Genomic DNA, 26436 nt, shown 5'->3' on the forward strand with positions numbered 1-26436 from the left:
GATGCTGAAACTGGTCCTCCTTACCTACATGTAAGGCCAAGTAAACTTCAATGCATCCAGAAAAAAAACAAAAAAACATGACAATTTCTGAGGAAAAGCTGCTGTTTTACATTACCATCACAATCTTTGTTGTCGCACTGTAAACCAGCAGCACAAAGGAGATGCTACTTTGCAGATTCCGCTCAAAAGGATGTTTGCTTATCTTCATTATATAACACCATAACGTGAATTAGCTGTCAAAACAGTGTAGGTGATAAACAGAGGAGGGGAGGAGGGATAAAGGCTCTACAGCTCTAACAGCACAGGAGTGTTGAGTTATATTTACAATGGCCGTAAATCACCCCATATGGTCAAGGCTCCACACAATGGCCACATAAACACCTCAGCGTGATTACACAGGCATGTTTAGACACACGCACGCACACACACACACAAACACACACACGCACGCAGAGCATCAACACTGAGAATGGTGCACTGATATTACATAATTGATATCCCTGACAGGAGTCTACATCCATTTGTCCACTTTGGCCATCCCAAGTGAATACAGTGTCCCTCTAAAACACCAAACTATATATAAATACACAGTCAGTTTAGTCACACAAGCATGCGCTGACCTTTCACACATACACAAACGCAAACACACAGGTTGTTATGGGATTCATAAGCAGCGTGACAGCCGTACATACCTCACTTTGTGGTCTTCCTCAGTCTCTCTCTATCTGTTCCCCAGCTCTCCTCCTCTCTTCTCTCTATCACACATACACAGAGAGCAGTGTGTTTGAATCTGACAGATTTCTCTCAGCTCAGTACACTCCTCCCTCCCTCGTCCCTCTCTCTCATTTCTCAGGCACATACGCACACATACACACAGACACAGACACACACACACACACACGCAAACACTCAAAAACAGCCCTCCCTCCCTCTCTTCTTTTCTTTCTTCCCTCTCCTGCCAAATATGCCAAATAGCCTCCCCTCTCTCACTCGCGCCAGAGCTGCCTCTCTCCTCCCACTCCCTCCCTCTCTCCCTCACTGCCTTGTGAAGCAGTGCGAAAGCCACAACCCAAGCCACGCCCCCCGCTCTCTCCTCTCCTCTGGGCAGCTATAAATACCGCTGCTGCTATGAATATACTGTCTTCCTCCCTCAGCATCCCTCGCTCCCGCTCTCTCCCTCCCTCCCTCCCTCCATCCATCCATCCATCCCCTGCCTGCACTGCCCTCCCTTCCTCCATCCCTTTCTCTCGAAAACGTTTTTCTGATGACCTTGTATTATTCGCCCTCGCAGCATCATCACACGACAGCATCCTCTCCTCACACACTCTCGTGCAGGATGCGACCATTTCCAGCGCATTCACACACATGCATTCATGCTTCAAGGAGGCATGTCCTCAAGCAGCTGCATGCTGGCCTACGCACACACGCAGAAAAAGAGCCACAGAATTGCATAAACACATCCACAGACGGCAGCTTTTTTGGTACGAAACGTCTCCTGTGCTTCCTGTCTGTTGCGCCGGATGTGGTGCGTTTTCCCCCTTGACAGCTGAGAGAAAACACACTCTGATTGAGAGACACATATCGACAGATCACACTGTACTTCACTCATGAATTCTACTTGCGTCACCAATTCTATTAACACCTGCTCGATCCGTACGTAGTCATGATTTAGGGTTGCGCCTGTCCTTGACTCCACAATAAATCTATTGTATTATAAAGCTGAATAAAAGATGAGTGAATGAGTGCGTTTCTCTCAGCATCTTTCACCCCCTCACACCTTCTTTTAGGTACATTCAGCATCCAGTTTATCAACACTGGGGCGGATTTATCACACTGAACGCAGTGTAGTAAACCTGCTGCATGATTAATGAATCAAAGATAAACTCAGTGTTTGTTATATTCTCTCTGTATTCCTGCACTAGACATTTATACATAAAAAAAAAACAGTGGGAAGATTCACACTGCACACTTACAGTAGATATTGTGAACATTAGGCAGCACCATGTCTCTGTTCTAGCTCACAGCCAGCAATTTTGTCTTGGAATGAGGTTACCAACATCTGGTACAGGCGCGTTATGCGCACCGAGGGTACACTTAACCAGAATCAAATCTTCGCCTGTAGGCTTTATAGTATGTCACGGACGTAATTAATCCTTGGATTGCACCAGCAGCACTGTGCAATAACTTCATAAATGAAACCACCAAAAATGTGAAGAGCACAGAGACGGAGCTCATTGAGAATTGGATATTTTCTGCCTCTTTGATCTTGGCAGATATAGAAAACCACAAGGTGCCTATGAATTGCCATATAAGGCTGCACAGCCTTGTGTGGGGTCGATTCTTTCCGTGCACTTTATTATCACACGCTGCCCTTTTTTTGTATGCCACTACTAGCATGCAATATGCTGAGATGTGTTAAAAATCCCTGATGTAATCATCAAAATGTCAACTTCATCACAGCATTAAGACAGAAAAGGATGTCCTGAAGGAAAAATCTATTCTGTCACAATTGCTTTCACACATCATATAATCATTTGTTCTGTTTGAAATAAACATCAGGAGGAGAAAAATGACAGAGTTGGAATATGATAGACAGTATAAAGGCATTTATTTCCATTAATGGCAAAGCAGCTGATAATTTTTTCCCATTTCCCCGTCTGATGCACAGCAGGCACTAATGAGTCACCAACCAAAAACCAGTGTGACACTGTGTGTGTGTGTTAATGGTACATAGAGTATAAGCTCACTCAAATATAAAACTTCAGTCATCATCTACACACCTCCACGCTGATGGAATGTTGCAAGAAATTCCAAAGTCCCTTAAAACATTTCTGGAGCTTCACAGCAAAACAACAACAACTTTACAACATTCTCCTAAATTGAAGAAGATGGGGACTTGCTTTAAAACGTAAAAAAAATGAAAAAAACATGAAAGGGCTTCCTACAGCTCATTCAGTTCAATTCGGATCTCTGGAAGCCCTGAGATCCTAAATTGCATCCTCGATGCGCAGTCAAGCTCGTGCACCTTCTTTAGACGGGTTCTGTGATACCCATTTACCTACTGTACAGATTTTGGTGTAAAAAAAAAAAGGGTGTAAATCACATCTTTTCAAATCAGTTTGGGGTCTCAGGACCTCTGGAGACTTGAATTATACTGGTAGAGCTGTATGAAGCCATTTTCAAACAAGTCCCTACTTCAGTTGTTTAGGAGAATGCTGCAACTCTGTTTTACTGTGAAGCTCCAGAAATGTTTTGTGGACAACAAAAATTCAACTGTATTCCCATCTGCATGGGGGTGAGTAGATAATGACTAATCTTAGTTTTTAGATGAAATATAAAGTGTGTGAGTAAACACTGATGAAGGCCTCACTGTATCTAAGAGCATGGCTGAGCGGATGTGCTGCTGCATGTGCAGGTGTGTTTCATCGCCGTTTCCTCCTTGCCTCTGTCAACGCGAGGGCTGCTTTCAGGTCCTCTGCCGTGTGTGTGTGTTTCGTCAGAGAGTGTGTGAGGGCTTTGTGCAACTCCTCAGGGGCGACCAGGTTGAAGCGCAGCAGAGAGTCGACCAGCTGGGAGCGAGCGTTACCGATGAAGCAGTGCGACAGGAAGGGCGCAAGGCCTCCCCCGCCTTTCATGGTGTAGAGCGGGACTCGGACCATTCCGAGAACCTGAGAGAGACAGTGAGGGAGTGAGTGAGACACAGAGAGAGAGAGAGACACACAGAGAGAGAGAGAGAGAGACAGAGACGGAGACAGAGACAGAGAGAGAGCAGGTGAGGAGGAACAGAGCATGAGATCAGGTAAATGGCTGCCATCAGTCATCACACACACACACACACACACACCTCCTGTCCATGATCTGTTGCAGATGATGCAGCCGCTCTCTCCACCTCCTTAATCTGCTCCTCTTCCATCTTCTTCACATAAAAGTGAGTGATAAGACGGGAGGAAGAAGAGGAGGAGGAGGAGGGTGAAGCAGGGGCATAGCAGGAGTCCACATGGTCTTCTACCGATATAGGAAGAGCCACACCCAGCTCCTCTAACAATTCCCTGCTAAGTCCCTCCTCCAGAGTCTCCTCAGATGGGTTAACAAGCCTGCAATGTAGGCAGGTCAAAGGTCAGGGTCATATATGAAAGTGGATAAACAATGGCAGCCGTACTGTTCTCCTGAGACTTGTCAATGTAGCGAGTATGCAAATCAAGCAGCTCAAAAAGCTTGTTATATCTAAAGCCCCACATTTGTTGAGCTGCTCCTGCTTCTTGTCACGTTGGATCTTGATAACTATCTCATGATAAAGACAAGTGTATCTTAACAACTCAAATTACCCCAAAACTATTGGAATAAAGTTTTCAATTAAAGACTATTACAAATTAACATTCAAAAGTGAATAGAAAGGTTATATGGTCCATAGTATAACAGACCATATCACATGGTGGCCATTTTGCTCCAATTTCACACTTCTGTGAACTAGAACTGGTGCAGAATCTGAAAAAACTCATCAGTTCACATCAACCCAATCGACCTTTGGATGGTGTCACACCATGCAATAAGAAGGCGTGCATTTATTTGGAAATATCAGCACACCATTTGGACACACTGATTTATCAATAATATTGGAATAATAGAAGAGAAATACACTGGATGCAATTAAACCTGCAATGTAAGGTAAGGTTATGTAACGAAGCAGCAATGTCTTACCAAATGTGTGTGTGTGTGTGTGTGTGTGTGTGTGTGTGTGTGTGTGTGTGCGATACCTTAGAATTAATTTATGCCTTTCCTATCATAATAAGTGTACCACTATCAAACAGTGATGTTAGCTATGAAGTGGCTGTATGATAACGTTAGCTGTTGTCTACTGGTAGCGATCAGATGATCAAATGTGTGGTTTTATCTTGAATACCTGTTGCCTTTTCAATTTCTGATTGATGTCAAGTATCAAAATGATAAAGATTTTTGTGACTCGCATCCTGTAAAAAAGCTGGATGACATTTGAGCTTCCGACCATGAGCATCACATCAGAGGAAAATGGCTGCCATGTGAATATGGTCAATAGTCACATAGTACACACCAACCTGTGGAATAACATTCTTTTACTGACTTTTTTATTCAGAATGTTTCATTGTGAGCCAATAGTCTCTCACTTTATAACACCAACATGCTGTTTAGTTTAGTCAGGGCTGCACTGCGTTTAAATTCCTTGCAACATATCGAAAGGTTTTAGGATATGTAGTGAGTGTATTCACTCAAAATATTCTCATGGCGTATACTGTATGCTGTGAGGCTATACTTAGACACAGTGATGCTTTAAGCTAAATGCTACTGTCACATTTTCATAATTCGAACACGCTGATGTTCAGCGGTTATAATATTTACCATGCTCTACATCTAAGTTTTGAACGTCAACGCGTTAACATTAGCACACAAAGCACAAATGCCCTTTAGCACTGAACACACTGAGAGGCTGATTATCTCAATGGCTTTGCAGGTATTTAGTCATAAACCAAACTATTGGACAACTTCAAACTCCAACCAGATAATGGATTGGATGAAAAAATCATGGGATCCACAAAATGATTACCATTCATTCCAGGACAAACATGAATGTCTCAACCAAATTCATGATAAACCATTCGGACCATTGTTCCCATTTGCTGTAGCAGTGTTCCTTCCTTTTGCATACGTCATTATGAATTTAAAGACTATTCTTCTAGCCATGTTACATAATTTCACTGTGTGAGCAAAAGATGGCCTATAAATTCCGGCAGTGAATACCGTAAATCACAGATACAAAAGGCACAAGTGATTCATACTAAGTTGAATACTAATGAAGCAGTTTGTGTCTGACAACTACAGCATTTTGAAACAGTGTTTTTATGGCAGGATAAGCAACCTTACAGAAGAACCTGGCATGCATATTTGCCTGTGTTTATTGTGTATTCTGTGCCGCAAAGGTTTACATCATTTCACAGGGCTCATCTGTGAAGAAAAGAACAGACTTGCAAACCTAGACTAGGGAAACCTGGGCACAGCAGAGGATAAAACAGGAGCAGCACCAGGAAAGACTCACCCGCCAGGGAAACCCAGCAGACCGTCAAAGCGCATCTGCATCTGTGGGAAGTGACAAAGGCTGTTATACACACTCTCACACACACACACACACATACACACAGAGGCAGAGATCCTTAGACACAAACAGGACTGCGTTTTTATGCAAACATGCAGAAATCACAGAAACATCACTTTATACATGTGAGGACTCAATCATTTCCATCCATTTTTAAACATGTGCACACTCACACACACGGTGCTCTTCCTCACCAGTATGATATGTCTGATGGGAAATCTCCCAAACAGCTGAGTTTTTGTGTCAGAGTAGAGCATCACATGGCACGCATGCCTGAAGCCAGAGCACGCCAGCGCCTCCGCCCTCGACAGCTGTCCACTAGCCATCTACAAGTGCACACACACACACACACACACACACAGAGAGCAAGTGAAATGACAGTCACAGTTTTGCTCACTCTGCACGCCCTCGTCCTCGTCATGTGCTGCCAATGTATAATCATGCAAATAAATGTAATTTCTTTGTCAGTTTCTGTCCCTTGTTCATATGCTTGAGTCAACAGACCTGAAACTTCACTGATTAGCTTGAAGTCCTGAGGGTTTGTATGCAGAGGAGCTTATGGAATGCTGTGTAAAGCAAGAAGCTTTAAGAAAGATCTTTGAGACTTGTATCAAAAAAGTTTTAGCTCCCTCTGCTGGTGTGGAGTAGACTGACAACTGGTGAATCCTTGCCTTGTTATCTATCTATCTATCTATCTATCTATCTATCTATCTATCTATCTATCTATCTATCTATCTATCTATCTATCTATCTATCTATCTATCTATCATAAAATGACACTGACTTGATGGTGGAAAAACCTCTCAACCTGATTTGGAACTGCAATTATTCTTTGGAGGATTTTTACTCATATATAACTTTTCTGTTTATTTCTTATCTTTTAAATTATTTTATAGAAGTGTGATGGTTTTAACTCAGAGTGAATCATAAATTAAGGCTAATCAGCAGCCTACAACATGTTGTGTTATTACTCATTAGATAATATCAGTGTTGTATGAAGTTTCCAGGTAAAGATATGTTAAAATATTAATTTGGCAAAAGTGAAGGTGACCCATACACATAGTACTCGAGTAAAAGTCTTAAAAGTATCTGGCATTATTGGTATACTGTCTGACCTCATAGTTACATTGCCTAAAATGGCACGTTTGATGTGTTTTTGTTATTATTTGAGTCCTAACGTTACTAACAGAATTGTCATAACAATTAACTGCTGTTATGTGTTCATTCTGTTCCAACGTTTTATTTAGCCTTCAACCCTTTGTATTTAGACTATCATGCTTGCACCGTTTAGCACAAATACATGGAGAAAAAAACTAGTTAGGTTAAGTTTAGGCATGGTGGTAGTTTTCATCCGTTTTGGTCAGACAACAGTAATATTAAGCAAAACCATTCAGTTATCATGAGCGGCGCACAGATTACCTGCCACAGAAGTGCTGTCTCATTCTTCAGTCAGCGCTTTTGAGCCCGGCTAGTTTCAGTCAGCCGCCGTTCAGAGTAGGACCCGCCTTTTATCCTCTCGGCGACGTCACGAGCACTGATTGGCTTGAACGAAGCAACTGGCTCTGTCCAACTAATAGCATGCCCCGACCTGTCCTGACCGACCAATCAACGGTGGCTAGTGATGAGGGAGTCAGCAGGTCCGGATTTCATACATTACAGGAACATATGTGCACTGCATCGTCTGTTGTCGCCTTGCGAGGGTCAGACATGCAGCTCAAGTGGTAATAACATTTAGTTTACGCAGGTCTATACAACGTGCTCGTGAAAGCTTTCGAGTGGGACACAAAACACTGACGGAAAAAAACGGTAGCCTGAGGACAGAAAGCTAACAGTAGCTAGCTACGACCGCACCAACCACTGACTGTGAGCCGACGGTCTCCAACGTGTGTACCCAGTTTGTCAACCTTTGGTAAGCTAAAAAGTGTTGCTTTGGTACCTGACACAAGAAGCAACTTAACGCAACGTTAATGTTCTTTTGTTAGCTTACTGATATTTTCTTTCTGTCTAGTCTTTTATCTATTTATCTTTGTTAAACTTCCGCATATTCTCGTAGGTTCTTCTAGAGCATTTTGGTAACAGTGCAACAGGCTGGTACACCACAATGTTTACAGTTAAGATGATGAATGTTAATATTTTATTACCATTGTTTTGGCAGTAGTGGTTTGTAGTAGTTGTTTGTGCTGCAGGATGATTTAATGGCAGGTTATATCATCAAATACTAAAAGGTAATTTTACAAGCAGAATTTGAATCGGCTGTGATTCACAGTTGACTCACAAACATATATGTGTTATTAGGAATACATGACTGTAGAATTGAAAGGAGCCTCCTGTTTCCTTTATGATACTTTAATTTGTAAAAATGTCTTTGAGTATCATTAAGTGCTGAATAAATAAAAGGTATTGTTAGTAGTATTGTTATGTGCCAAGTATTTTTCCCTCCCCCTGTATTGGACTCTTTGCACAGTCTCACCACAGTTTTTGACTGTTCGTCATGTCTCAGGTGAATCAGAATGGCCCAGGGGATACCAGACGAGGTGATAATGAACACTTCACTGATGAAAGAATTGGCAGATGTGGCTAAAGATGTGGCGCTACAGCAGGGTATCTTAATGAGGATCCAAGAGACCCCAAACTCATCAGAGGTGAGAATTGAAAACGCCAGCATTTAAGTTGACTCTGTGTAATCTAATACTAACATAGAATTGATCAGCATGGAACATTGCCGATTAAAATACCTTTCTCTGCAAAATTCGAGAAATGTTACATGATTTTCTCTCCCTTATGGTGGAGACACAGTCCCAGTTTAGCTCACTATGCACGCCGCCCTCCTTGTCATGTGCTGCCAATATAAAATCATGCAAATAAATGTCATTTATTTGTCAGTTTCTGTCCCTTGTTCATATGCTTGTGTCAACAGAACTGAAATTTCACTGATTAGATTGAAGGCCTGAGGGTTTGTATGCAAAGGAGCTTATGGAATGCTATGCAAAGCAGGAGGCTTAAAGAAAGATGTTTTGAGACTTGTTTCAAAAAAGTCTTATCATTCTTTATTTTGTAAGTATAATGGAAAGTGCTGAATAAATAAAAGGTACTCTTCTTCAGCCAATGCATGCTTTTTATTTGGGTTTTTCCCTTAGCTTGGGGAAAAAAGGTACTTTTACACTTATTATCTTTATTTTGTACTCTGTTTTTACCAATGTATATGTCAATAAGGGTATATACAATTACTATGTTTTGGTTACTTTATGTTCAACACAAGTATCACAACTTTTTTTGAGAGGGGTTTGTACATCTGCTCGGTGCTTGTAACTTGAGAATGTTGCAGAAGGAACTTGACTGTCACAGACAGAGAAGCATTTATTGATGTTTTTGTCTGGATTTCCTCGCCTGCCTGTCGGTGGATTCTGTGTAACTTTGGAGCCACAATTGTATTAGTTTGGACCCTGTGACATTGGGGTTTCACTCATATGAACAGCACAAGCGTGAACTGAATGCTGTCAGAGTAACAAAATGGCTGCAGGACCAAAGGGTTTTTCTAAAAAATGTGTTGCTGTCCATGAACACAAAGTAGTATTTTTTTTTTTAATTAACATTAACAGCCTGCACACAGTGATGGTACAAAAAAAGGCCCTTAACACATACCAACACATTGATAATGTTGATGGAATGTCTGTTTTTTTTTATAGCTTCAGTACTGTCAAATAGCATTGAAAAACTATCAAACTATCAAACTTCTGACAACCTTAATCAGACAATACAGAATATACAGATAATTTGCATTTGTTTGAGCAGTGTCTCTGCTTCCACTCAAGCACCCTGAAGCCATAAGGGACATCAACCTAAGGACGCACTTTTGTCACTTTAATGGATAAAGCCGGAAGTGTTCTGTACTGCAGTTGAGTTGAGGTTATTGCATATTCCAAAACAGATTTTTTTTAGATAATTAAAAAAAAGATACTCTCCAGTTTATAGAGCAAATCGATATGAACATGTATGCGTGTGATTTGACAAAGTGAGCCACGGCCAGTGAAAAAGGACACAATTGAATACCAGTGGGGCTGTTTGTGCCTTTGCTTGTAAAAGAGGAGTGTTCAGTGTGAAGTCATGTTAGGAATTTGTTCTGTTTGCGGGCACAGGATTTGGGACAGATCTTTATTAAGCTTGTGTTGGCAATTACAGGGATTTGTAGCCCAAATGCTTTTCTTCACTCCTCACATTCCACATCCACTGCTTGTGAGTTTCATTGATGAATAGTTTTTGTGATGTCAGCATTCTTTTCTTACAATTCACTACTTGTTTTTCAGTTGGTGACCTACGCCCCCTTCACACTCTTCCCCACACCTGTGCCGAAGGCTGTGTTCCTCCAGGCTCTGGCAGTGCAAACTCACTACAACACACTGGTGGACAAGATCAGCCAGGATCCAGACTTCCTGGAAGAGGCTCTAGCAAGGTATCATATGAGCCTCATATAATGCCTAGCATTTTCAGTTGTTAAGAAGTTTCTCTATGCGGTGCAGACCTGTCAACCTGTTTGCATATTTTGACAGCAAAGTATGCTTTTACATTTTGTCACTCTGAAGTACTCAAAAAAACTTGTGATGCCTTGTGAATTTGACCAGGTGTCTGTCAGTATTCATATAAAAGCACAAGACAGCAGCAATAAGCACATAGCCTGCCGAAAACCAAAAGAAAAGCTAGATTTGTTCCGCTTGCCTATACCCAAACAACAAATGTTGTGGGAGTGATGGACAAAATAAGTATTGCCACTTGAAGAGATTAGCTTGGATGTGCAAATCAACAGTAACACCGGCCTAAATTTTATCGCTCTAGTTCTCACTGCACCCTCCAGCTGTCTGACTGATCTTTGAACTCTTTTGTCAAGGTAAACAGAGTGTGATATGAATGGAAAGTTCAGTGAACATAAAGATGAGTACTAAAACAAGAGTATTCAACAGGCCCTGTGTCTTAACAATGTTGAAATTATTACAGAGCTTAACTATAGTTATAATATGCTCTGATGGTAGCAGCTCGTTTTGTGCTGCAGCATCTGTCGTTTCCGATGCGAACTCCTCTGCTCTCCTTGACACAGACAGGCCAGGGGGAGGAGCTCCTCTTACTAATGCCTCAATGATTTATGTGCGATAAAACATTTTCTGATTAAAAATCCTGCATGTTGATATATGGAGACGCGATATTAGAATCTGGTCTGTCTGCAAAGTGTGCAAGCTCTACCCATGTTACAAACAAGCCAAAAAAAGCTGTCTTAACTGTTAAGCCTAGATTGCCTTATCACAAAATCTTATGAAAATGTGAAAATCTCCTGCTGGCTGAGACAAAGCAGCCTATCCTCCCTCTCCAGGCAGAAGGTTACCTGCAGGCAGCGAAATTACTTCAGCAGAGGACAGAGTCCTGGAGAAATAAGAGGTACCAACTGGTGTCTGTTTTCTTATGCACTGTATTTTGATTACAGGAAAAATATTAATTTATTGACATTCTCGAGTTGCTCCTCTAGAAATAACATTTAGTTATATTAAAAATATGAATAAACTCCAATCCTGTCCTCGATCGATTCTTCTTTAAAACAGTCTACTTTTAAACATCAATGTATTAATGGAAAAACCAACGAAATGTTTTCATGCATACAGACAGGTTGGCAGGTCTGTGCTGTTTCATTTCAAGTAGCAGCATAGCATTGCATGACAAAAAATCTTTGAAAGATCACGTTGCCTTGACATTCTCGACCGAATCTTTAGCAAGTAATAAAAGATTTTGACATGGGGATTTTATTAAAGTGATATTGTTTGTTAATAGCACCATTGCAGTGGATGATTTCACTGGGAGGTTGTTCAGGATCCACCAACAAATCCTAAAAGAAGGAAGGTCTCAGGTATGTGTTTTTCAAGTTGTGATAACTGATAACTCAATCTGTTACATTTCCATTTCTGGTTTATTTAGATTTTATCAGTTGTTTAGGCATCATGTTTAGCCAATATTGGCATGTAAAACAACATTCAGGAACAGCTTCTGTTGTTTGATTAACTCAAACTTAAAACCACTCGGGGGGGGGGGGAAGGGAATGTACAAAAATTGAATAACAACAGTCACCAAAATTCCGCGACCAGTCCAGGACTGTGAATAAGATTAATAAGCTGTTACCATTGATATCAATCATAGATACAAATATCCAATATAATATTCTCAGTGTGTCTCACACAGAACTGCATCTTCACTAATTAGTGATCGAAGGAGTCTGATTGTTTTTTACTTCCCAGTCTATTGTGTTGGGTCTCAATCGGTCCGACTACATGCTGGATCAGAGAAACAATGGGTTGTCGTCTCTGAAGCAGATAGAAATCAACACTTTTGCTGCCAGTTTTGGAGGTCTATCCTCACGCACACCAGATGTACACCGGTAAGTCAGTGATTAACATATCAACTATAAATCGTGGTATATATAAAGCGAGGTTTTTTGAAGTGTGATGAAAACAATGAGGATAGTGGTGCAAGTAAAATCTATTATGACATTTTTATAGCCTGACAAAAAAAAAAAAAAGTCATCTTTTGGTGATCAGCATTTTACATGCAAATTGAGTCACATACCAGGACTTAACAGTGGCCTCAGGCAGTCAGGTTTGGTCAACCTTTAGTCAGCCTTTTCACATAGTTTGGTCGGCCCTTTGGGTAGCTACTGTTCCTGCGAACAAAAAATAACATCTCTCTTGCCTGCAGTTTGTTGTGCTTAAATCAAGAGAAATGAATAATGACAGTAAGAGCAATAAAGTGCAGTCAAAATGTAATAATGGATCACAAGCTGTGATTAATGTTGCTATAACTTGGGCTGCACATTATAGTGACAAAACAAACAAAAAAATACATTGTGATTGTTTAGAAAATTATTGCCCTATGTTTGTCACTGAAAAAAACGATTGAAATCCTGATTATGTGACATTTGTTGGGGTCTGTACAAAACAAATGTGTTTTTCTCACATCACAACAAGATTTGTATCTCTGACCCACCACAGTACTTCATTACATTGTTGTTTGCACATTTTAACTTGACTAAAAAAATTGCAACTTCTGTGGTTGTCAGTGGATAATGCACTTGGCCATATGGCATTTTTGATATATTTTCAATTAATTGTGCAGTGCTAGCTACGAGTACTCTTCATCGTGTCCCACAGACAAATCCTGAAGATGGCTGGCCGACTGGAGGAGAGCCAGCGCATCCTGGACAATGACCCTGCAGCTGGTCTAGCGAGAGCTGTTGCCAAAGCCTGGGAGCTTTATGGATCAGAGAGGTAGGAATAAATTCCATCCACTGAAGTCAACCTTATCAAACCACATGTCATTGCCTATTGATGTCTTTATTCACTCACTGTTCCATCTATCTGAGAGATTAAGTGCTGGATACTGTTACAGCGACGACTCACCTGAGAGAGAAGCAATATAATGAGCTAAGAGTGGATGGGAAACCAACAATTCTATCCAGTAAAATCCAGTAGTTTCTCTGCTGATGTTAGCATACCTTTTACTACTATAATGATATGCTTAGCATTATGTAATTGGTGTAGTTAAAGTGTGAGCGTATAGCATGTACCATAGTTCTTTCTAAGATCACTTGAAACACCAGACTTAATTTCAAGCCTTCATTCTGAGTTGATCAAGAAAGCAGTGTTTTCAGAAATTCACTGTAATTACTGTTAGGTGTTGATCAGAACAATTACCAGTGAGATCTGTTGGCTATCAGAGTAACAAAATGTCTGAAAGCCTGTTTAAAGTTAGTAAGATGGGAGCCTGGTATCTCCAGACTAATTAGCAAATGTGTTTGAGTCTAGAGGTTCATTATTGATTTCCAAGATTAAATCACCCATCACAGGCCAAAATTGAATAGACGAATGTCAGGTGTCTGTCAGGTGTCCATCAAAACCGGTCAGTATTAATAAACATGGACCTGTTTGTCCAGTCACGAACCAGGATGGAGACTTGTGTGCCAGAAATTGAGTTGCAAATCTGTTCCCATGCTATATGAGAGTGTTTTACAGGAGCTATTGTCATTGCAGAGCAGTCGTCATGTTCTTAGTGGAAGAGAGCCAAAGGAACATCTTTGATCAGCGATACATTGAGTACGAATTGTGGAAGAGGTATGTATTAGTACCGAGGAGCTGTCTCTGACCAGATGGAATAAGCTAGAAATAGACATTCACATTGTTGGCTTGTATTGTGAATGGTGTGAAAATAAGCAGCACACTGTCGTCAATGTGTTTCAGAAACATTCCCACCAAAAGAAAGCGATTCGACGATGTTTGTGAGAAAGGGTCCCTCGATCAGGACAAGAGGTTGTTTGTGTAAGTCTGTTTCTGTCATTTAAATCTAAATCAATTGAATAGGGTTATTCATGCATTTAAATGATGAGCTTGACACAGCAGTTAGATAAAATTCTAATCCCTTTTTTTTTCTTTTCAGTGATGGCCAAGAGGTTGCAGTGGTGTACTTCAGGAATGGCTATATGCCCCAGAACTACCCCTCTGAAAAGGTCTTCACTTTAATCTTATTTCCTTGTTCTAGTAGTTTGACCTAGTGATGATGTGAAGTGCAGTCAAGATAGAATAAGGTTTTTCAGGCAGACACCTCCATGTCCAAGTTTATACTTTGGAACTGACATAGAGGAGTAAAAACTGACTGTGTGTAGTTCTGCCAAATGAAACAGTTGGAGTTACATTCTAAGAGACAGACTTTCTTCTTTGCAGCTACACACTCTCTCCCTCACTGGACATAAATTGGCAGAAGAATAAGTCCTCTAATTAGGCTACAAGAGTAAAAACATCCATTGCCTGTTTATGCATGCAATTTGATAAATGCAGAGCTTTTCAGTTGTCAGATATGTCTTGCCAAACTTGGATTAGTTTTATCCATTTGAAAATGCGGTGGCCAACAAGGGCAAATACGCTGCAACCTAATTAAAAAAACGCATGCAAATAGGGGAAACACAAACAAATTTGGCAAAGATCTTGACCATCTTGACAAAACATAGGCAGCATTTAGAAAACCCACTGTAAATGTACAACATTTATGTTCATTTAAAATGATTCGATGGCCTTGTTTTTTTGTTTTTCTCAGCATTGGATTTATTGATTGCTGTCAGGATGTTGAGTGACTTTCTACAGATACAACTATAATAACGAAACTAAAATAACTAACCAACCCAGCTTTAAATACAGCTTAGTGAACAGACCCTTTTAGTATGTTTTTCATTGTTTCTCATGTTTTTAGCTTATAAAATCGATGGTGTGAGCACTACAGCATTTAGTGCTCTACTTTATTCTTCTGTTATTCTTCGGTGCCACATGTTCCCTGCCCCCAGTCAGAGAAAAACAAACTTCTTTATGCTCTGCTGCCCAATGTTTGTTCAGGAATGTTGACCAAGAGAGAGCAGGCATTAAATACATTAAGTCGGCATTCAGTCTGAAACCAACTCTGTGTTTGAGCCGAAGTGGTTGTGTTGGAGTCCTGAAGTTTTGAGGTACTGTTGAGATGATAAAATATGATCCAGGAAGTTCAGTTTTAGTATCCATAAGCTTTAAAGCTTATGAGACACCAAAACACTGGTAAGCACCAAGTAATAATAAAAGGAATAATTTTACCTTTCTGCTTTTCTGATTTTTTCTTTTACATTGCGACAATCATGAGGTAAATAGTAGAAATAGAGCATTCACGTTACAAAATAAAGTTTTAGTTGTTTATTTTCTTTGTTTGGTTTGTTTTGCTAGGGTCTCTGTATGAAAATGCTATTACACAGCAATGTATTGATGGTCTGAATTAATTTGTTTTCAATCATAGGCTCGTTCAAATGAACTGGATGTATCGGAGAGAGAGAAACACATTTGTGTTTTGTTTTTTTAAATTATAGACTTGGGAAGCTCGTCTTATGATGGAGCGCTCTCTGGCTGTAAAGTGTCCTGATATCAGCACTCACCTGGCTGGAACCAAGAAGGTACAGCAGGTACTCGCCAAACCTGGAGTTCTGGAGAAGTTCTTCCCTGACAAGCCGCAAGTAGTGGAGCAGATCCGAGCAACGTTCGCTGGCCTCTACACTCTTGACATCGTGAGAAAATAAACACATGCATACATACATACACAGTTGTTTCAGTGTTTTTAGGCTGGAGTTGTTTATAAGCATGACTATCAGGTGTTAATGGGGCTCTGGGGAACTTCTGTTGTGTGTAATTGGTTTATGTTAGTGGACTCCATTTCTAGATTTTTGTATCAAGTTTTGCTTTCTGTTAGCAGAGCAGGAGGCACTGAGATAAGGCACAACAGAACGTGCATAAAGTCACATTCTTTGAACTGTCGTGGACAATCTGACCGTAAACAAAATCCACATTTAAGTGGCATTAAACAATTTCAACAAATTATCTACAGGTTTTAGAGGCAACTGAGATCATGTTTACAATCTACTCACATAGGGCGAATACAAAAAGTGATTAATATGGTGAGGTACATAAAATGTTAAAGTAAAATGGTTGTATTGTAACATTTTTTTTTTCTTGTTCTATTTTCTTTCTTTGTTTCTTTGTTGTCTTAAGGGACCAGAAGGTGACAAAACGGTAGCAATGGCTTTGGCAGCACCTGACCAGTTTGTCCTGAAGCCTCAGCGAGAGGGAGGAGGTACAATAAGAGAAACAAAAATCCTAAAACCATTGCCATATTGGGTACCATTTCTTAAGCCAGGAGAGTTTGAAATATCAGTAACTTCATGATAGTTTACACCCTATTTAGTGCTTTGAGCCGCACTGAACATTTAGTTTGAAATGTACACATAGATAATGTGGACCTGAAAAAGGCATCTGGTGCTTAGTATTCAGCTTTTGTGGACAGTCGGTTATAGAGCGGTTTCAGTTTACAAGTCAAAGCTCAAGCTCTTTTTTTCTCAAATCAGTTATTTTAACAGGCTTATTGATCATTTATCAGATAACTAGGGATGTCCCGATCTGATCTGCAGGATCGGGATCGGGGCCGATATGGGCATTTTTCCACTGATTGGGGATCGGCAATTTAGAAAGTGGACCAAAGTCTGTTTTTTTTTTTTTTTTTTAATGTCGGAGCACAATTTGTGGCAGAACTCGGATGCGCACATAACGTTACTCTGGCAAACCTGTGGATAAAACTTGGTATCGGCAGATACTAAATATTAAAGGACTCGGAGTAAATCGGAGTAAAAAAATACCTGATCGGGACATCCCTACAGATAACATTTGTCCATGTGAAAATACTGTGTGATTGTGTTTTAACATGTGCTTGCGTAGGATCACAAAATAAAGTAGAAAATGAACATTTATACAAAGTGGTATTGTATGTATTTTGCTGAATGACCACCGAGACAGTCATACTGGTAATTTAGCAGCAAGAAAAAAATCAGCCAGACTGGCTCCATCTAAATGTAGCAACTTTCTGGGATCTTGTCATCACTGTGAGGTTGCCAGGCAACCACTAAAGACTGCAGGAAGTTACTGTGCGAGTCCAATTAATAGTTTGGCACATAAACCCTTGAAAAACTTTAGTTTCTTGTTTTTACATGTCTGTTTTAGTACATATCAAACATGAGTTATGACATGTTTATTTGTGAAATTTAGAGTGATAATGATCCTCTGATCCAACTCTGGGCAAGTGAGCAAATACGTTGTTTTGACTAATATGGAACTTCTTCCCAAAGGCATTGGATTTTGAAGTCTGAATACATTTTCAAGTTCAGTTTTCTAACACTTCATTGCACCATCGTTTCTCTAGGTAACAACATCTATGGATCAGAGATCTGCCAGGTCCTGCAGGGAGTGAAGGAGAGTACAGAGAGGACGGCTTACATTCTGATGGATAAAATCCATCCTGCTCCTGTACAGAACTGCCTGCTGAGACGAGATGCTCCGCTCCAAATCAGTAACTGTCTCAGTGAACTTGGAGTGTTTGGAGTATATGTCAGGTATTTAATCACTATCTCTTTTTTACTATTTTAGGGGAAAACGTCAGCTTTAAAAGCTAGTTCATTCACATTCAACTTTAACTCAGAAATTATAGATATATATACCACCAACTATACCATAACAGATAGAGCTACATAATTCAAGGTTTATTAAAGAATACATGAAGAATTATTGAAGTCAGTTTTGGTTTTATGCTCACTGCCAATAAGTACAGAGAAGGTGCTTGGTCTTGGTAATCCTTCATCCACCCCCACTCTACAGCATTAGCTTCTCAGCCCAGTGTAAGAAATGTAAGAATAAAGCCTGCACAGAGGCACATTGCAAAGTTCATACCAATTCTAATGTGATTCTCCAGTTATCTTATCATTAAATTCAAGAAGATACTTTACAAAGGAGCAGCCTTTGAAGTGCAAATTTCCTTCATTGTTAGGGCCACTGTATGTTCACTGTATGTTCACTGTAAGTTCACTCAAGAAAACTGAATAACTGTGTTAGTCCGACTATGATCGGATTTTTAAGATGCATGTATACACCTTAGTCTGACTAAAATCCGAAATCTTTCCTCCGAAATCACCACAAGCAAGAGTGCCATTGTGCACCTAGTTTGTGTAATTATTATGTACACCATATACGAAATGTACAAAGATATAGCTCCGTCTCACTCTTTGTACACCATCTTTTTCGAATGCCGATGCAGTTTGTTGTTGCTGGTGACGTAAAGAGGTCAGCCAGAGATGGCTCTGTTACCACTAGTTGAAATGGGTACAGCGCTGCCACCTATCGTACCGGGGTATGACATGCTTCGACCAATAATCTGATTTTCTCACCGGCATGTATACTCAGACAATTGCAGTTTTTGGATTGAGTAGCATAGTCAAACTAAGGCTGTAAACCGACTAAGCTGTGCATGTAAACGTACTGTGACTGAAGGGTATCAGAAGATACTCTCTGGTTAATACGTTATTTACAGAGCCAGAGCCGTTTCTTTTTTTTTTTTTTTTAGATTTTTTCTGGCATAGACACCCATATTAAGCAGTAGACAGATAGGAAATATGGGAGAGAGAGGGGGATGTGACATGCAGCAAAGGACCTCTGGCCGGAATCGAACCGGGGTCGGCTGCTTAAGTGGCATGCGCTCTAACCACTCGACCACCTGCGCGCAGGAAGATTGTTTCTATGGCTCAAAACAAACTGTGGCATTATCAGCTACTCTTTGATTCTTTAAAGCAAAACAGTGAACATGTTAACTTTCAGGACATTTTATCTTTAAAGCTACACTAACCTGATCAAATTAGTTTTTTTTTTTAAGCAAATCGCAGTGAACTTTAAGTGAATATTGGACTTTAATTTACCAGATGGAAAGAGAGATGACATCAAAGGGATGTTAATGTTTCTCCTTTATTCCTGGATATGTAAATAAGAACTGTTGATAACAAGTTTACCACTTCAATTTATAAATCTGTTTTTTTGTGTTGTTGATGATTCCGCTGGTATTGCAGCTTTAATAGAAACACTTTATTTGCCACGGTCATCTCATGACTGATATGTCGCCTTCATTACCCTGAAATAACATAAGAGTGTTTATGAATGTTGATGACTGTTTCCATTAAAGGGATATTCCGGTGTAAATTTAATCCTAATTTACGGAGTTTTATCAACCTCAGAAACGACCGTACGACAACAATACACTGCAGTAAACGGATCCAAATACAAACCGCCACCAAAAAGCCACAAATGATGCTCAGAACAGCACCAAACTTCAGCAACAGTACAAATAGGGTCTCAGCACATAGTCCGGGGCATCTAACCTCCGCTAGCTTAGCTGGATTTCTGTTGGGAAGCTAAAAACAGATTTCAACTCTCCTCCATCAGCTTCCGGGTCGGGGAAGTCCCGACGCGACGATTACCGAGTGCGGTTAGAAATGCTCAATTCCCTTCTTTTCCCGCTCTCGATAATAACTGTTATATACTGGCAGGTAAGACACATATGAACTTTGATTGCTTTTCCATGGAGTCATGATCATACATTTTCATCCATGAGCCGCGGAACTCTACTGCACTCGGTAATCGAGTCGTCGGGACTTCCCGTCAACAGGAAGCTGCTGTAGAAGTGAGGTAAATTTAGTCAGCTTTTCAGGAGAAATCCAGCTAAGCTAGCGGAGTTGTAACGCCCCGGACTATGTGCTGAGACCCTATTTGTACTGTTGCTGAAGTTTGGTGCTGTTCTGAGCATTATTAGGGGCTTTTTGGTGGCGGTTTATATTTGGATCTGTTTGCTGCAGTGTATTGTTGTCGTGCAGTCGTTTCTGAGGTCGATAAAACTCCGTAAATTAGCGGTCTGCTAACTTGATCTCTCTAGAGGGAGTCTAACACAGTTTCACGGTGTGTTAGACCATGGATTAAATTTACACCGGAATATCCCTTTAAGTGTCATTCAGTCAATTCTGTAATTTTTAATACAAATTTGACATTGTTTGAGATCTCCCTACTATGACAACCTGATATTATTCAAGACAACATAACTATTACTATCATAAACATGTCATAGTAAACCTAATTATCAGAACTTTATATGTTAAGTGGGTCATGAGACCGTTTTAACTGTGATGACATTTTTTTTTATTTTGTTTTACCTCAGTGGTGCAATTGAGATGTCTTAAGTACGCTAAAGGCTAACTGTAGCTAGCTGCCATTAGCTTGTCGGCTTGTTTATTCTTCGAGCTACCGCATTTACATTTACTTTTGCATTTACATTCGCAGCATTTAGCAGACAGAGTCAAGCTATGCAGGGTTGGGGTGAAGTCTGTCTTAAGTCTTTTGCAGTGATTGCCCATCTTAACTAAGTCAGAGCCAAAATGGGCAAGAAAAACACCTCAGTACTGTTATTCTGTATCTTGAAGCTAGCCTCACATCATTGTCAGACCTTGTTTCGTACCCAGTATCATGTGCGTGTCAATTTTGTTCTGGCAGGCTGATAAAAACATAAAATAAATCCAAACAATGTCTTTAATTCAGAATTGTATTACAAATGTTAAGTGACATTAAATAAGGGACTGACACTTCAGAAAAGCAATTGTGAAGTGTCAATCAGCTAATTATGTCACATTTTCTAACAACTTAATCACAGCAGTCATAAACATTCAAAGAGTTCTTCATGTTCATGACAGGTGTCATGTATTATGCACACCCCTGTAAGGCCCCAGACACACCGACCAGACATCAAACAACTAGTTGCTAAGTGGGCTGACTGTTGTGTCACCTCAGGTTGACTGTGTCTCTGCCAAGAAGACTACAGCCCACAGCCAACTAGCTTCTAAGTTTTGCTACTTCATGAGAAGAAATACCATACCATTACCATGCCAGGAGGTGGCGGTAGTCTTCTTTTACAAAAAAGGAAACCAGAAGACAGTCTCCCAACTGATATTATTGTACCTTAATTGTAAACTTTTCACGTTTATGTGACATAATTCAACAATTGCTAGTCCTTTCTGTAATTTCTCTTTGTTTCCTGACAGACAAGGTAAAGACACAGTGATGAACGACTGTGTGGGTCATCTACTGAGGACCAAGAGTTCAGAACACTCAGACGGAGGTGTAGCAGCAGGAGTGGCTGTGCTGGACAATCCTCTCCTTGTCTGAGAATTTACATTCCTACTGGGCTTTCAACAAGAAAATGGTATTCAAATGGACAACAGTGAAGTCAAGGTTGCACTTGAGAGTTGCATCACAGTATAGAAATGATGGTGAGCACATGTGAGAGACCCACATATAATTAACTGGACACGGGTTTGAAGGAAATCAGTTTAGTCTCTCTGCTTTCATTGCTGCAGGATCCCCCCTGCTGTGGTGATGCAGTAGACAAACCTCTTAGGATTATTCTAGTGTAGCTTGGTGTTGGTTTACATTTATTACCAAGATCAGTGGCTCTGAAGGGTTTATGAGGGTGGTGTTATCAGCTTTTGATATCATGAGGTTTCTGTTCAAAAGGAGTGCTGCTCTCAAATATACACTGACGAACTTTAAAGCCAGTAACTGCTTAAAGGGGAACTATGTAGCTTTTAAAGAAGAAATTCAAACTCAGAATTTTAATATTTACAACATTAATGAGGTTTTAATACAAACTTAGAAATATTTATTTTTCTCCGCAACTGAATGAACAAACTGTTCTCAGAGGAAAATAAGGTCCCCAGAACACTTTTTGAAGCAAGAAAAGTGGCAGGGTCCGCTAAATACAAGGTAAAACAGTATACAATTGTGTCTTCTTTTAGGCCAGTTGGATTATTCAATTTAAAATTTCTTCCCCGAAACTACAAAGTGCACATTTTTAAAACACAATAGAAATAGAATCATAATACAAACATGATGGAACAATGGACCAGTTCATCATTCAGTGCAAACTGTGAAGACATTATCTTGGATGTATACATTTCTTAAAGTAAATCTTTACATGTTTAGGTCAATATTCTCCCTGACATGCTTTTTTTTTCTCTGACATGATATGTGTTTGTTTTGAGCTTGCATTGAAAGCAGACCAACATTGGACACATGGTGGTGGTGCTGAGCTGCCATCTTGTGGTTGACTTATGTGACTACAACATGTTAGGTTGGGTTCCCAAGTGAAGTGAAGATACTTTGAGTGACTGATTCAAATGTAGGAATATTTGAAACATCTTGCAGTATATGTCAGAGTCACTGAAACACCCAAACAGTGTATTGTAATACTGATTAGAGTAAGTTCGTAGTTTATTTAAGGTTTAGAATAAAAAAAAAATCAAGTGTCCTTAGACAGCTTTTTGTTGCTGTTCCCCACCTTTTATTTGATGGTTTTTATTTTATCATTTAAACTATGCTGACTGCTGCTTGTCTTTGTGAATAAGACAAGCAACTGACAAACTATTCATCTTATACATACAGACACTATGACATGTTGCTACGATTTCTTAACCCTGGATGCTTTAACAAAATCAGTGGCTAAAAATTGCCCCCAATCATTTGCAATCATTTTATACACATTAATGACACATTTTTAAATATTAATATTAAATATTTACTTAAATATTAGATCAATAATACAAGAATATTATTCTTATTTTTATTGCACCTTTTCATGAAAATATATAGCTTGAAACTGCTTTAAGTTAAGAGAAAACTCGACATCCAAAAGCAATAATCTTCTTGTGATGTGATGTTTTGATGGACAAGCTGTTTTAATTGTTATTTTGTCCATTGTAGTGATATTAAGATAAAAAAAAAAATATTTTTATGTTTGAAGACAACAAATGAATAGCAAAGCTGAACATTCAGAACTAACCAGCAAGTGAGAATAGTATTTGCCCATGAAAAGAGCCATCACATCAGGGATACAAAACTGTAGGTTGTTGAACTGAAGGTCATTTACCAGAAATTCACCACAGAGTCATCTTTACCTCCCATGATGCTTTCTAGGGTTAATACTGTGATTGTGTAACGTGAAAACATATTTACTGAAATATGTATGATATTATGATGGAGAATTAAGAACCAAATGTCAGACTCTTTATACCAAAAAAGTACTGCTCCACATGTTAAAAAATAAACATGTTGTCTGTATATCTGTGTATGTTAAATCTCTGCTGATTTAATCACCTGCCCACAAACGCATCAAGCATATCAGTGGTATCGTTCTCATAGGCTGTATGAATGAAATATAAAGAAGCTAATGGGTTAAAAAAAATCCAGCCCCTAGTTGAGATGATAGCTCTTCGAGCTTGTTGCCATATATGTTTTCATAAGTGAATTAATTTAATGTAGCTGTTGAGCAGGATATTGAAAAACCTGTCGAGCATGTGCAAAAAAAATGAACTGCTACATGTAGGAAACAATGTGTCTCCATCTAAAGAGAGACAACCCCTACATTTTACATCAGGTCCTTTCAAAAGTGACTGTACAAATACTGCATCCTACTAAATAAAGATATTAATGCATTAATTTGATTGAATTTGATTTCCAAATTTGTTCGTTTTTTTATTTTTTTTATTTTAATATTTTAAATTTTTCTTTATCATAAATATTGTGGGACAAACCGGAGCACCTGGGGAAAACCCCTACAGGCACTGGGGCACTTACACACTCCACACAGAAGGATACCAACTAGCTAGCAGGTTCCTCTTGGAATACAATATCTTTATTGTCATTGTAACAGATGCAACGAAGTTAAGTGCAGTCCTTGTTCAGTGCACCGACAGGAAAAGCACTGAGCCGCTGCAACTACGTGCGCTGCCATCTTGGTTCACATATAAAGAGAGCCTTCTTGTGAGGTGAGGTGTCCTGTACCACCATGCCTTCCAACAATGCATAGTTTTGCAGCAGGACATTGATCTCAAGCCCGCGCTGAAGAGTGTCAGCCTGCTGTCTGACAGCAATGACATCAGTTTCATATTTTTGGCTGATGTCATAGTCTGACACACATGTCTTCTCTTCTATTGGAGTAGCCTGTTCTTTTCTCTCTCTGCATGGAGCTCAGCTGTGAAATTCTCCTGGCTGAACATATATACATGCTGCTCCTCGTAGTAGTTTTGTAGGCGTTTGTGCTGTTGGACTCCATTTTCAAGCTCACGCAGAAGGTTGTCAACTTGCTGTCTGGCATTGATGACATCGGCTTCGTACCTTAGGATGACCTGACTGAGTGAAGCTCTGATCCTCTACAGTGAGTCTTGGAGAATCTTGTTCCTGTCCTTGTCCACCTGGAGCTCAGCTGGGAACTTGCCATCGTTGATTAAATGGGACACTTGGAGTTCCTCGTAGCCTTCCTCTTTGCATTATTTCTCACCTGTATGTCAGTCCCTGTGCTGCTGAGAGTAACTGGATCAATGTACTTTTGCAGTTTCTCCTGATCTCTCTTTGTTTCTCTTCCCCTGTTGATGCACATTTCTTTCAGGTTTGTGTTTTTCCAACTGGTCTCTTGTCTCAGCCAACTCTTAGTGAAGTTGGACTGTCAGTTTCTTCGGACTCAAATAGTTGTTCCTCTCTTCACCCAACTTGCTTGTTAGCCCTGCGACTTCTTGACAAAGTGCATGACATCTGTTCGACAGCCTCTCCCAACTGTCTCTGAGCCGCAGTCGACAGGTCTGCTTGTATCTCTTGAGTTCCTCACAGACCACATTTTCGCTGGCTGGTAGAATCAGTGCAAATGTCTTCTGATGAGTGAGTGAATGAGAGGGCTGGGCTTCAAATATTTCTCTTCTTAAAGAATTTTTTTCGCGACAAGGACAGGAAGGTCTACCTAAATAAGGTGCTTTTTTCTTGATTTTAAATGAGTTTTTTACAGGACCTTGTGCATATAAAATGAAAAAGTTAGAGTTCCCATATCAAGTCAATGTGAAGGTGGAAGAAGTAATCAGAGTTAAATGATCTGGACCTAACTGGTACCAGGAACCGAAACAACAATGTAAAAATCTTTCAAACACTTAAGTTAAAATAATTTCCCAGTCTGGGATCATTAAAGTAATTCTATCTATCTATCTATCTATCTATCTATCTATCTATCTATCTATCTATCTATCTATCTATCTATCTATCTATCTATCTATCTATCTATCTATCTATCTATCTATCTATCTATCTATCTATCTATCTATCTATCTATCTATAAGTAAATGTACAGAGGAATTATAAGTCAAGTGTAATAAAAGTATCAATAAAATGTCCCCTTTGATGTTATATATTACATTCAAGGATTACAAAAAACAGTAAATCTTTCAGGCTGTGACATGATTAATGGAAGAAAAAAATATTTATTTTAGTCCACAGAAATGGAAATATTAGATAATTCAACCTCTCTAAACAGTTGATATGATGATATGACTGATGTTTAAGAGATGTTTAAGAGGAAACAACTCTTCATAGAAACTACTAATCAGGGCCGTGCAGAGTCCTTTAGAGAGGCAGGTGCCCAAAGTCAAAAGAAAAAAGGGCACATTGAAGGGCTGCAAAGATTACGTGATAAAAAAAGACAATGATTTACCAACTATTTTGATGACCAATTAATGTTTTATTTCACTTTTCTCACAAAAAATATCAAATATTAACAGGTTCCCGCCCTGTTGTTTTTTGTTCTAATCTCTGTTTGAAGCAACTCTGCACTGCTGAAATATTCTGATAAATAATTAATGACACACTAGTTAAATGTAAGCAGCTTTTTCAAACTTTGAGATTCTTCATATCTGTCATTAATTAAATGTAATGTCTCACTCGAATCTCGCTCACATGTAAGAAAACCCGACCGTTCTCCTAGAATGAGCTAGCTAATGATAAGCTAGCTAGCTCTGAAGTCTGGTGCAGTTTGGTTGGTGCAGTTGA

At 39.6% G+C, this 26436-nt stretch overlaps 3 protein-coding genes across 6 annotated transcripts in view; 1 reads left to right on the top strand and 2 right to left on the bottom strand.

The window, feature by feature from the left end:
• Positions 1–1023, bottom strand: part of LOC115584522 (SLIT-ROBO Rho GTPase-activating protein 3-like) — a 41514-nt gene extending 40491 nt beyond the window's left edge. Inside the window, exon 1 of one of the 3 annotated variants that reach the window (XM_030421990.1) lies at positions 693–1022. The gene's annotated coding sequence lies outside the window, so the exon portion shown is untranslated. Of the gene's footprint in view, positions 1–692 lie in introns of all 3 variants that reach the window. The other 2 variants (XM_030421991.1, XM_030421992.1) reach the window with 2 other exon arrangements.
• A 1568-nt stretch (positions 1024–2591) lies between these two features.
• On the bottom strand, positions 2592–7693 carry LOC115584524 (U8 snoRNA-decapping enzyme). 2 transcript variants are annotated; one of them, XM_030421994.1, is made up of 5 exons: positions 7544–7693; positions 6319–6450; positions 6068–6108; positions 3845–4094; positions 2592–3668 (listed from the first exon to the last, which is right to left on the bottom strand). In XM_030421994.1, the coding sequence occupies exons 2-5, from the start codon at positions 6448–6450 to the stop codon at positions 3423–3425; spliced, it is 669 nt and encodes a 222-aa protein (XP_030277854.1). In that variant the 5' UTR covers positions 7544–7693; the 3' UTR covers positions 2592–3422. The 2 variants fall into 2 exon arrangements, with proteins under 2 accessions (XP_030277854.1, XP_030277855.1); XM_030421995.1 differs by lacking the exon at positions 7544–7693 and adding an exon at positions 6629–6736.
• Positions 7694–7710: 17 nt separating this feature from the next.
• Positions 7711–24066, top strand: LOC115584523 (glutathione synthetase). Its single transcript, XM_030421993.1, has 13 exons — positions 7711–8033; positions 8625–8766; positions 10429–10574; positions 11936–12011; positions 12397–12536; positions 13306–13422; positions 14185–14265; positions 14392–14469; positions 14588–14657; positions 16032–16226; positions 16708–16789; positions 17909–18098; positions 21615–24066. The coding sequence occupies exons 2-13, from the start codon at positions 8635–8637 to the stop codon at positions 21736–21738; spliced, it is 1431 nt and encodes a 476-aa protein (XP_030277853.1). The 5' UTR covers positions 7711–8033; positions 8625–8634; the 3' UTR covers positions 21739–24066.
• Positions 24067–26436: the final 2370 nt, after the last annotated feature.

This window comes from Sparus aurata, chromosome 7, assembly GCF_900880675.1.
Source record: "Sparus aurata chromosome 7, fSpaAur1.1, whole genome shotgun sequence".
In the NCBI taxonomy this organism is placed as follows: Eukaryota; Metazoa; Chordata; class Actinopteri; order Spariformes; family Sparidae; genus Sparus; species Sparus aurata.

Coding starts and splice junctions, on each gene's coding strand:
- LOC115584523 (XM_030421993.1), top strand. CDS start 8,635: ATGGCCCAGGGGATACCAGACGAGGTGATAATGAACACTTCACTGATG. Junction 14,470..14,587: donor CAGGACAAGAGGTTGTTTGT/GTAAGTCTGTTT, acceptor TTTTCTTTTCAG/TGATGGCCAAGAGGTTGCAG. Junction 16,790..17,908: donor GCCTCAGCGAGAGGGAGGAG/GTACAATAAGAG, acceptor TCGTTTCTCTAG/GTAACAACATCTATGGATCA.
- LOC115584524 (XM_030421994.1), bottom strand. CDS start 6,450: ATGGCTAGTGGACAGCTGTCGAGGGCGGAGGCGCTGGCGTGCTCTGGC. Junction 6,109..6,318: donor CCATCAGACATATCATACTG/GTGAGGAAGAGC, acceptor CACTTCCCACAG/ATGCAGATGCGCTTTGACGG. Junction 3,669..3,844: donor CAACAGATCATGGACAGGAG/GTGTGTGTGTGT, acceptor TGTCTCTCTCAG/GTTCTCGGAATGGTCCGAGT.